General features: G+C 46.7%; 1 protein-coding gene across 4 annotated transcripts in view; it reads left to right on the top strand.

Annotated features, from left to right (window-relative positions):
* The window catches only part of VPS26A (VPS26, retromer complex component A), a 131168-nt gene that overhangs the window by 8756 nt on the left and 109698 nt on the right, over positions 1 to 12714 (top strand). For 3 of the 4 annotated variants that reach the window (XM_033942282.1, XM_033942281.1, XM_033942283.1), the window contains exon 2: positions 2091 to 2240. The exons of the other annotated variant lie outside the window; for it this stretch is intronic. In XM_033942282.1, coding sequence (XP_033798173.1) covers positions 2091 to 2240 — 150 coding nt within the window. The remainder of the gene's footprint in view (positions 1 to 2090; positions 2241 to 12714) is intronic. 4 annotated transcript variants of the gene reach the window in all.

Here is a 12714-nt window from a genome sequence, read left to right on the forward strand (position 1 = left end):
AAGAATTTTTGGTCATAGAGAGGGAGTGAGGTATAGATGATAGGGAAGAGAAAGATGAGAGGGAGAAATGTGATGGAAAGGGAACAGTGGGGACAGATTGAAAGGGATGCAAGAAGGAATAATGTTGGACATAGTGGTGAAGGGAATGGAGGGTGAGATGTGGCATGGTGCTGGAGAGGGGTGATAGAAGGAGAAATGTTGGGCAATGGGCTGGTGGGCAGGGGCAAAAGATGCTGCACATGATCCGGGGGATGAGAGGGGGATAAATGTTGGACCATGGTAGGAGGAACCAATGGACAGCAACAGAAGAATTTACAGAAGATGTGAAAGGGGGAAAAAGAAACTGGGACCAACTTGATGGAAAAATAAGTCTCCAGACAACAAAGCTAAAAATGGAATTTATTGACTAAAATATGTTAGCTTTGGGAAATGTATATCGCCGATGTCTTTGTATTGTGTTCAAAAGAAAAGGAGATGCATTTCTGGTTTTATTTCTACAGTGTTGAAATACTTGCTGACCTTTGCCGCCAGCAGAGGACCACCTCTAGAGATGGCCAGAACTCCTCTCCACCAAGTGCAGCAGTCGTTGGCAGCATCCATGAGCCACGTGCCAGCATCTGTGACTCAGGGACGCTACTGCTGCCTGCCAAGCTTGGCAAAAGGAACCCCCCAGCCAACTGCAGAGGAAGTCCTCAGCTGACAGCTTGGGGGTCCTCATCAGCCGAGTATTTATATTTTATATTTACATTAGAGGCTCTGGTAGAAACCCATTTACAAAGTATATATTCTTACCAATTAATATTTCCAAATTAATAAAGTGTCTTTGCTTATTTGTAAATGGGTCTCTATCAGAGCCTTTAATTCAATAGCATAATTAAATGAAATAACTACTTCTGAAGTTTATAGGGACGGGCGGAGATGGGTTTGACTCATAGCAGGGACGGACGGGGACGGGTTTGATTCTACTGGAAATGGGAGGGGATGGGTTTGATTTCTGTCCCCGTGTAACTCTCTATTGTAGAATGGGTACAATTTGATCGATTTTCTTACTGCATCAAGATTTACAAAGACTAGGAGACACTTGAGGAAGTTAGAGAGTAATACTTTTAAAACCAATAGGAGGAAATATTTTTTCACTCAGAATAGTTACTCAATTATAAACCGAGATTTTTGGGAAAGAGAAAAAGGGAGAAGATGCTGGAAGGGAGAGAAAGGGAGGAGTTAGAAAAAAAAACCCTGGAGAAATAGAAATGGATGTGGAAAAATAAATGGAGGAAAACAAAGGAAAAGATTAAAATCAGAGATGGATGTAGGAGAGGAAGTGAATAGAAAAAATAGTAGCATAGAAGAGATGCCAAGTTTGTTTTTTTTATTCTGTACTTTTCGAAAAATGACGATTTAGATTTTTTGCGGCCCACATAAATTTAAACCTTGCTTATTTGGCTCATGTTGCCCTTTGAGTTTGACATGTTTGATGTAAGTGGTCCCCCTTTTTAAGACTAAATATTGTTGCCTGTCTTTTGGGAGTTCCCCTCCCCCCAAATATTTGTATCGTTTTAAAGGTACATGAAAACTAAAGAATTCAGGATGAACACTTAGGGCTAGCAGTTTTAGCGCACGCACCGGATTAGTGCACGCTAGCCGAAAATCTACCGCCTGCTCAAAAGGTGGCGGTAGCGGCTAGCGCAAGTGGCAATTTAGCGCACGCTATTCCGCATGTTAAGGCCCTAGCGTGGCTTTGTAAAAGGAGCCCTTAATAGAAAATATTTACCTGCCATTTAATACATGGAGATATGTCTACTTTGGTTTGGTTCATGCGGTTGTAGAAAAGGCTTCTTTCCATCTGAACTACGATAGTGATTGGAATTAAAAAGATTGTAATTGAATCTTGTGTAAATTTTATGCTATTAAGTAGAATGAAATATAGTAAGATGTTAGTAGGTAAGAATTGTTCACTGTTATTACTTTTGCTTTCCTCATCTTTTTGATAACTAATGGTATACAGATAAAGTGGTGCATTGCACTTTTATTAACGCTGTTCTTATGCTGAGTGTTCCATGTGATTTGTAAATCTTTAACTTCTCTTCTAGAGTTTTCTTGGAGGCTTGTTTGGTCCTATTTGCGAGATCGATGTTGTTTTGAATGATGCAGAAACAAGGAAAACGGCAGAAATCAAAACTGAAGATGGCAAAGTTGAAAAACATTTTTTATTTTATGATGGAGAATCGGTTGCAGGAAAGGTAACACTAAATTTTGAGGGGTGTTGGCTCTTATTCAACAGTATTTTTAAATTTAGTGCATTTTACTTCATTTATTTCTTACTGCCAGTGTGGTTTACAATCAACTATAATAATCCTCTAAGCGCGTATACACACTTAGAAGGCTGTGCTACCTGATATGTGCTGTGTTCCTCCGTGGCCAGATTCTGTTTATGGCGGCTTGAAGAGTCTGTGCTGACTGGCGGTGCGTGCCGGCTGGTGGCACGTGAAGGAGTTTGAGCGGTGGTGGCAGTTTCACTGAGAGGGAGGGTGTCGTTTCACTCCAACAGCTGGTAAAAATTCTCAAAGGAGAGGGAAAGGGGGCTGCTTTGGGGGGAGGGGTGTGCTGGGGGCAGACAGCTTTGCTCAGGGGGAGACAGAATGGGGCCACGCAGAAACAGGGAGGAACAGGAGAGGGAAAGGGGGCTGCTTTGAGAGGAGGGGTGTGCTGTGGGGCAGACAGCTTTGCTTGGGGGGGGAAGACAGAAGGGGGCCACGGAGAGACAGGGAGGAACTGGAGGGGGAGAGGGAAAGGGGGCTCCTTTGGGGGGAGTAGTGTGCTGGGGGGCAGACAGCTTTGCTCGGGGGGGGGGGAGACAGAAGGGGGCCACGGAGAGTCAGGGATGGCACAACAGAAAAATATAAGCAGGGGGCCAGAGAGAGAGACGGAGTGACATACAGAAAAAAAGACGGGGCCAGGGAGAGACACAGCCAGAAAGAATGACAGACAGCCAACATCCAAGGATAGAGAGACAAAGAAAAAAAATCAGACAGACATCTACTCTAGCACCTGTTAATGTAACGGGCTTAAAGACCAGTAGAATATAAAAATCCAGCAAACAATTTTTTCCAAAAAAGAACCCTCTAAAGACGCTACATGGATCTTGTTCAACTAAATAATGTGGTTGATCTACCAATATTCCAATTTCAGAGACTCCACTCTTATCTCTCCCATATCCAGAAAATGTAATAAATCCATCCACCCAGATCAACAAGACTTGTTCGTTCCCCCAACCATTTCTTTAATGATATATGAAATTTCAAATAGTTCTCTTCATACATAATGCCAAAGTTAACTGAAAAGGTTCTGTCTTCATTGTTATGTTTGTCACGGAAAGGATAACCAGCAGAACATTTTGTGGAGATCTTGGAGGAGTCCTTCCTTGCTGATAGCAGTTGATGGTCCATTCCAGATACTTTGGGCTACCTCCATATAATCCATAGGAAGCCATGTCTAGTGTGAAGAAGTGGTGTAATTTGATCATACTTTTGATGTGAAGAAATTTTTCACTGCAGTATTCTGAATATTCTGTAGGTGCTTTAATGAAATTAAGAACTCAAACTATTATGTGTGCCTTAACTGGTAACCAAGAAATTCAGTAGTAATTGAGTGTGTCTTTCGTCTTCCCAATAATTTGGCTTTTAGCAATATTTTGGATTACAGCATATACTCAAATATAAGTCGAGACACCCATTTCCCCCTCCCCAAAAGGAGGAAAAATGGTTGACTTGAGTAAGTGTCGAGCGGCTTAATATTAAAGTGCCCTGCCAGGATCTGCACCCAGCGCGCCTTCCCTCCCTGTCAGGCACTGCAAACTAGTGCTGCCCGATTCAGGAAAAAAAATTTGATTTGATTCAGCCTATTGAATCGCTTTTTCGATTCGATTTTCCTGCCCAATTGGGTGGTTTGTTCGAAACATCCTGATGGGTTTATTATAGCCCCTTCACCCCCTTTGCCCTCTCCTACCCACACTGGTCCTGTGGTGTAAACAAAACAAACAAAAATACTTTTCCTCTCTCTGTTAAATCCTAGCTCAAGTTCGTGGTCTAACAGCAGCTCTGGAAGGATACACTTTTCAAATCTGACATATTGTAATCACAAAACAAAATACAATTATTTTTCCTACCTTTTGTTGTCTGATCATTTTTCAAATCATGTTGGCCTGGTTGTCTTCTGACCAGGCTCTCTTTCTCCTTGCTAATCATCCATTTTCCATCGCTGTCCTCCCCTTCTGTTTTCCTTTCCTCCTGGCATTTTTCCTTTTGTTCATCTCCATTCCCCCCGCAGCTGCAGCAATGGAACCCACCATCCACAGATCCACCATCTCTCCTTTTCTCAACTACTCTTTCATCCAGCATCTCTCTTCTGTGTCCCTGTCCCTATTCTCCTCTCCAGTACTGTCCCCCTTATGTCCCTGTTCCTATGCTCCCTCCATGCCTAGCATCTTATCTCTCCCCATATCTAGCTTCTTCTTTCTCTCTTCCTTACCTCCTGTATCCCCTTCCCCAGGTACAGGCTTTCTCCTACTATCTCTCCTGCCATTCTGCACCCTGCCCACCTACTTTGGAGCAGTACCTGTCCCTCTTGTATGCTTCCCCTTGTGGTCTTGCGTTTCTCTCTCCATTAGTCCAGCACCTCTCCTCTGCTTTCCTCCCCCTCTTTTTGGTTTGATCTCTCTTCCCTTCACCCCAGGTCTGGCATCTCCCCTCTCTTACTCCTTCCCCCTCCTCCTCTGCACAGGCCTGCCTCCTGCCGTGAAGGCAAATTTCCTCCTCCCCTCTGCACAGGCCTGCCTCCTGCCGCGAAGGCACTCTTCCTCCTCCTCCCTCTGCACAGGCCTGCCTCTCCGCCATGAAGGCCTGCTCCCCCCAGCTTCCCCGTGTTTACCTTAAGCTAATATGGCAGCCTGCAGGATCGCTGTTGCTATAGCGATCCCTGCAGCTGCCGTCATCCTCAGCAGCACGTTTCCTCTGCCGCTATCCTGACCCTGATGTCAGATGAGGGGTGGGACCATAGCAGAAAGAATGTGCTGCTGAGGACGATTGGCAGCTGCAGGGATCGCTGTAACACCTGCGATCCTGCAAGCTGCTGTATTAGCTTAAGCCGGTAAGAGCGAAGAAGCTGAGGAAACATTCAGGCCTTTCCAACTGACCTTCCCCTCTCAAGCAGGAGCAGCAGCGGATGGCCAGCAAGAGGCAGCGCTGCTGCTCCTGCTTTAGGAAGACATGGAGGGGGGTCGGCCATCGAATCGGGAGGCCAATTTTTCTTAAAATTGAATCGATTCAAATCATGAATCGGGCAGCACTACTGCACACAGCCCTCTTCCCTCCCTGCGCTGCCAGGCTCTGCACCCTGTCTCCACTCCCTGCCTTGTTCATTGTACTCTCTGCCATGTACCTGGAATCCCTGGTGCCCCAGAAGTGTAGCGGGCAGGAATGAGCATTCCGTTCTCCTTCCTTCCTGCCAAAGAGGTCGCTGCTGCAAGTTCTTACCTCAGCTGTATTGAGCAGGAATGCGCTTTGGTGCTGCTGTGCAGCTTCCTGAACGGCTCCCGTGAATTCTCACGAGACTCGCTGCAGCCATTCAGAAAGCCACTCTGCGCTGAGCAGCAGTGCCAAAGCGTGCTCCTGCCCACTACACCTCTGGACCACCAGGGATTTTAGGTATGTGGCAGAGAGAACATACAATGAGGAGGGACAGGGTGCAGACCCTGGCAGCCCAACGGAGGCCTGCGACAAGTCCAGGAGGGGGTCAGCTGGGCGCTAGTCCAAATATAAATCGAGACCCCATTTTGGGGCCAATTTTTTTTTGACCCAAAAATATATTTGAGTATATACAGTACTTGCAGCTGACAAACCATCCCCCTTGGTAAGCCTGTATGAAAGCTATTCGTAATCCAGAGATGCAATCACATACCATTGATCACTACCTTCTACCCATAATGCCAGTCTATCCCAGCTGTTATGAATCTTTTCTTTAGTACATTCTTCCTTATTAGGTTCAGCAGCATTTAGATAGATAGTCTATCAATCCCATATAGCATATGTCTTCTAATGGATATAGGTAAATGTAAAAAAAAAGAGAAATGACTCCTGAGGTGCACCACATTTGGATGTACATGGTAAGAAGAATGTTTACCTCATATTAATCAAAAATTGCCTCCTGTCCAAAAAAAGGATTCAATTAACTGAAAAAGTATACCTAATATTCCAGGTTTCTCACATTATTTCAGTTCAGCCCATGATATATGAAATAGTACTAAACATACCACTTGAACAATATCCACAATTTGCAAAACATTTGTTAATGCTAGTAGCACAATCTCCATACTGCATCAACCTAAATCCTGCCTGACACTGATCAAAACCCCCACTTATTTTTAAAAAAACATCCATAACTGATGACCTGCAGCTACCACCTTTGTAACATTTTGCTAAGAAAGCTAATATACCTGGAAAACAAAACTAAGGTCCAAATTATCGTTTCAATATCAAGTATATTGCCTCTGGAGTATGAACACTGAAACAAATATCTAACTACTTAAGGATTTGTGCTTTTCTCTCATTGCAATAAGCTTTAAAAGCGTTTCACACTGGCAGTCTTACGAAAGCACATTACTTGCTATATCTATGACCATTTTAGTGTTCATGTTCTGTCTAGAAAGTTGTGTGGGGACAGATATCCTGCCCCCCCCCAATAAGTTACCTGTCCTCATAAAAAGCAGCAATTACTTCTGACAGTTATGATTATTTTTTTTTAAGTCTTAAGTTTATTTAAAGTAAACCAACAATAAAATACAATATAAACAAATAACGGTGAACAGAAATAAGAGATGCATTCATCACCGGAAAGAATTAGAATAGACAGGTCATGTGACTGTAGGGTCGACCATTTCTTGTTAAAAGAAATAAATGAGTTGGATATTTTTGGCAATATAATGCTCATATCTATAGAGCAAACAAATATGGTTCCACCATCTGGCATAGGTAACTTGTGAGAGGTCCTTCCAAGATCCACAAATTATTTTTAATGTAGCAATGAGTAAAGAATCAAACAATGCAGCATCAAAATCATTTAAAGCAGAATTGAGAGAGGCACTTTTCAGGACAATGGTTGCATAAGAAAAATGTGCCAAAACTGAACTGGAAACCACAAAACAAATTCGGCAAGTACTTCATTTTGTACTAAACACAATTGGTGGCATAACTATGAGAGGGGGCTGGGCCGCCCACTTTGAGCTTAACCCCCCTCAAAATGAACATCTCCCTTGCTGTAGCTGGTGGGACATTGTGTTTTTCCATCATTTTGTCTATCTTCTCCTAATTCTCTTTCCAGACCTTGGGAACCCCGGTTCCATCCCCATAGGAATCTCGTGGACCTGGGGGGTGGGATCTACGAGGGAGTCCTGTGGATCTGGGGGGGTGGGATCTACGAGGGAGTCCCGTGGACTTGGGGGGTGGGATCTACGAGGGAGTCCCGTGGACCTGGGGGGATTCCCGCAGTCCCCATTCCCGTGCAGACCTCTAGTTCAGTCCATAGCTGTTTATAGATCACATGGTACTATTCTGCTGTTGGTATGTATACAGTACATGTGCACAGATGACCCAGACATATGGGAGAATTGGCTTAGCTCCAAAACTTAATAAATTGAGAGTGGTAGATATCTATGTTGTCTAGCTAGAAAATAAAGCCAAAATTTTCTAGAGTTTACGAGGGGCCACTGAAAAGTTCACAGCCCAACCAAGGAAAGAATGTTATCCCAGGACAAGCAGGCAGCATATTCTTGACTGATGGGTGACGGCACCGACGGAGCCCCGGTACGGACACTTTTAGAGTGATTGCACTCTAAGAACTTGGAAAGTTCTAGAGACCGCACCGCGCATGCGCGAGTGCCTTCCCGCCCGACCCCGACGCGCGGTCCCTCAGTTTCTTAGTTTCCGCGGAGCTAAGAAGTCGCATTTTCAACGGCTGTTGAAATATTTTTTCATTCGCCTTCCCGCTCGCGTAAACTTTTTCGGGTTCTTTTTGCCCTTCCGTTTTTCTTTCTTTTAAAAAAAAAAAAAAAAAAATTTCTCTTGTTTTTGTCAAGTTTCTTGATTTGACCCGGCGGGGCCTACTGCCATCATCGAGGCCTCGGCCTTCGATTTGGCAGAAGCCGTTTTTTACGTTCATGCCCCCCCAGCCCGGGTTCAAGAAGTGCCAGCGGTGTGCACGGCCTATTTCCCTTACAGACCCGCACAACTGGTGCCTTCAGTGTCTGGGTCCGGAACATCAGGCCTCTACCTGCACCCGCTGTGCCACTTTGAAAAAGCGGACTCTCAAAAATCGAGAGATACAGCAGAGACTGCTTTTCGGCACCGACATGTCCGACCCCGCGTCTTCGGCGCCGGTCTCGGTACCTGTTTCGTCGGCACCCCACCTCATCGACGCCACGCGATACCGCGTCGGCGTCGCAGCATGCAGGTAAGCCGGCTAAGAAGCCTTCCCCGCTGGAACGTCCTCCGGTCTCCATTGCAGAGAGTCCAATCCTGCCGACCGTGAGGCGCCAGCGGAAGCGCTCCGCCCCTATTGAGGTGAGTCCCTCGACATCGGGCTCCTCATCTCCGGGGCGTCGAGCGGCACCGCAGGTACCGCAGAAGAAAAAAGCGGTACCGGTGCCCTCCCTTGATGATCGCATTGCGGCCATCTTGCAGGTACAGCTGAAGGAACAGCTCAAACAACTCCTTCCAGCTCTCCTGACACCGAGCCCTCCGGTATCGGTCCCCACTGAGCAACCGGTACCGATCGTGGAACAGCCAGTATTGTCACCATCCACTCCTTCGGTACCGGTACACTTGACCTCATCGGCATCGATGCCTGTCCTTGCACCGGAGCCTAGGTCTCATCACCAATCGGTACAGACATCGGCTCCGGTGCGACCGATAACATCGCCCCGTACCGCGTCGGTGAGGTCGGGTAAGTCGGTACAGAAGTCCCGACACCGAGAACCATCCACCCCTGAGTCTCGGGACCGTGGTCCCCATGTTCGAGACCCTGATCTGTGGGGCGACTCTGAAGAACCTCTTCAGTCAGAAGGGGAGTGTTCATCAGAGGAAGACGAGCCTGTTCTGCAGGATATTTCCTCCAAACCTGATTCCACCTCTTTCTCTTCTTTTTTAAGAGATATGTGTGAATCTCTTTCCATTCCTTTGGAGGCTGAGTCTAAAAAGTCCAAAGCTTTTTTGGACGCTCTTGATTTTGACCAGCCTCCAAAGGAATTCTTGAAACTCCCTTTACATGACATCCTGAGGGAGACCTTTTACAAGAATCTGGAGACTCCTCTTACCATCCCGGGAGCCCCTCGCAAATTGGATTCCCTTTATAAAGTAATCCCTATTCCTGGTTTTGATAAACCACAGCTCTCTCATGAGTCTCTTCTTGTAGAATCCACCCTCAAGAAGTCCTTAGGAGCTAGTGTCTATGCCTCTGTCCCTCCTGGCAGAGAGGGTAAAGCCATGGACAAATTTGGTAAGCGACTTTACCAGAATGCGATGCTTGCTAATCGTTCTGGTAACTATGCTTTTCATTTTTCATTTTATTTAAAGCATCTCCTTACCACCATGGCTTCCTTTGAGCAGTACCTTCCTGTGGGGAATCGTGAGGTTTTCCATCAGTGCTCTTCAGCTCTTTTCCAGCTTAGGAAATTCATGGTAAGGTCTATATATGACACTTTTGAGCTTACCTCTAGAGCAACAGCCATTTCTGTGGCCATGCGCCGTTTGGCTTGGCTCAGAGTCTCTGAGCTTGATGTTAATCATCAAGACCGGTTGGCTAATGCCCCATGTTTAGGGGATGAGCTGTTCGGAGATTCTATGGACTCAACGACCCAGAAGCTCTCGGCTCATGAAACCCGCTGGGATACCCTTCTTAAGACCAAGAAGAAACCTCCACCTTCACGGCCATTCAGACAGCAAACGGCCTATCAGCGGCGTTTTGTGGCTCGCCCCTTGCAGCCTTCCACTCAGCAACCTAGGAGGCAGCGTCAACAGCAGCGGCAAACACCTAGACCTCAGCAGCAACAACCAGCTAAGCAGCCTCCTCCACAAAAATCGACTCAGCCCTTTTGACTTGATCCTCGAGGGCATAGCCAGCGTTCAACCATCTCCTCTCCTCCCTCAACCGATAGGAGGACGACTGTCTTTCTTTCTCAGCCGGTGGGAAGTTATCACTTCGGACCAGTGGGTCCTCAACATCATCCGCCACGGCTACTCTCTCAACTTTCACACCCTTCCGGGCCAAAGTCTACCAAAAGAGTCTGCTTTGCACACTCCTCAATCTGCCCTCCTTTGTCAGGAGGTTCAGTCCCTCCTACTTCTAAACGCCATAGAGGAAGTTCCTCTGGACCAAAGAGGGCAAGGATTCTACTCCCGGTATTTTCTAGTCCCCAAGAAAACAGGAGACCTCAGACCAATTCTAGATCTGCGAGATCTCAACAAATGTTTGGTCAAAGAAAAATTCAAGATGCTATCTCTAGCTACGCTTTATCCTCTCCTCGATCACAACGACTGGCTATGCTCTCTCGATCTCAAAGAGGCCTACACTCACATTCCAATTCATCCGGCCTCCAGACAGTACCTTCGCTTCATGATAAATCACTGTCATTACCAATACAGAGTGCTCCCCTTCGGTCTTGCCTCCTCTCCAAGAGTGTTCACAAAATGTCTGGTAGTGGTGGCAGCATTTCTACGCTCCCACCACCTTCAGGTTTTTCCCTACCTGGACGATTGGTTAATCAAGGCCATTTCATCTCAGACTGTTCTTCTGGCCACCAACCAGACCATCTTTTTTCTACAACTCCTGGGGTTCGAAATCAATATACCCAAGTCTCACCTTCTTCCTACGCGGAGACTTCAATTCATTGGAGCGGTACTGGACACGGTCCAGATGAGAGCCTTCTTGCCGGACAACCGTCTTCACAACCTCCAATCGCTCTGTCAGCAGGTGCTGTCCCAGCACTCCATTTCTGCAAAGCAGATGATGATTCTCTTGGGTCACATGGCCTCCACAGTTCATGTCACACCCCTGGCACGGCTTCACCTGCGCACTCCTCAATGGACCCTGGCTCTCCAGTGGTCTCAAGCGACAGACTCTTGCTCACGACACATATCTGTGACATCGTCTCTTCGTCAGTCTCTGCAATGGTGGTTGATATCCTCAAATCTCTCCAGGGGCCTTCTGTTCCATCTGCCTCCTCATCATCTGATCATCACCACCGACGCCTCCCCTTATGCATGGGGAGCTCATCTGAACGAGTTCCAAACTCAGGGCCTTTGGACTCCTCAGGAAAAGAAGCATCACATCAATTTCCTGGAACTCAGGGCAATGTTCTATGCCCTCAAGGCCTTCCAACACCTTCTATTTCCTCAAGTCCTTCTAATTTGCACAGACAACCAGGTGGCTATGTACTACATCAACAAGCAAGGGGGAACGGGCTCTCGCCTCTTATGCCAGGAAGCCCAGAGAATCTGGTCTTGGGCATCCTCGCGCCGCTTATTCCTGAAAGCAATTTATATTCAGGGAGAACAGAACTACTTAGCGGACAAGCTCAGCAGAGTTCTCCAACCCCACGAATGGACTCTCGACCCATCGACTCTACAGTCCATCTTTGCACAATGGGGCACTCCTCAGGTGGACCTTTTTGCAGCTCCTCACAATCATCAGTTGCCCCAATTCTGCTCCAGACTTTACTCTCCTCACCGTCTGGCAGCGGATGCGTTTCTTCTGGATTGGTCCAATCTGTTCCTTTATGCTTTCCCTCCTCTGCCTCTCATGCTTCGGACCTTGTTCAAACTAAAGAGGGAACGAGCCACCATGATCCTGATTGCACCACGGTGGCCCAGACAGCATTGGTTCTCCCTTCTACTTCAACTCAGTTCCAGGGATCCATTTCTACTTCCACTGTTTCCATCTCTGCTTACACAAGATCAGGAAACCCTCCTCCATCCCAACCTGCAATCTCTACACCTGACAGCTTGGTATCTCTCGGGCTGACTTCAACTGATTCTTTGTTATCTCAGCCTGTTCGCTCCATCCTGGACGCCTCCAGGAAACCAGCCACTCTACAATGTTACCATCAAAAGTGGACGAGGTTTTCTTCTTGGTGTCTCCTACATCATCATGACCCCAGGTCTCTTGCTGTGGAACCTCTATTGGATTATCTGCTTTCTCTGTCTACTTCTGGTCTCAAGTCTACTTCCATCAGAGTTCATCTCAGTGCCATTACGGCTTTTCATGAGCCAGTCCAGGGGAAACTCCTTTCAGCTCATCCCCTGGTCTCCAGATTCATGCGAGGTTTTTTCAATCTGAAACCACCTCTCAAAGCACCTCCGGTGATCTGGGATCTGAACGTGGTTCTCTCCGCCTTGATGAAGCCTCCATTTGAACCCTTGGCTACTGCCTCTTTCAAGTTTCTCACTTGGAAGGTACTTTTTCTTATTGCTCTCACCTCTGCCAGGAGGGTCAGTGAGCTACATGCACTAGTTTCTGATCCACCTTTCACTGTCTTTCATCACGACAAGGTGGTTCTACGTACACATCCAAAGTTTCTCCCTAAGGTTGTTTCTGAGTTCCATCTCAACCAATCTATTGTACTACCTGTTTTTTTCCCTAAACCTCACTCTCATTCCGGGGAACAGG

The sequence above is a fragment of the Geotrypetes seraphini genome, chromosome 4 (assembly GCF_902459505.1).
Source record: "Geotrypetes seraphini chromosome 4, aGeoSer1.1, whole genome shotgun sequence".
Classification (NCBI taxonomy): Eukaryota; Metazoa; Chordata; class Amphibia; order Gymnophiona; family Dermophiidae; genus Geotrypetes; species Geotrypetes seraphini.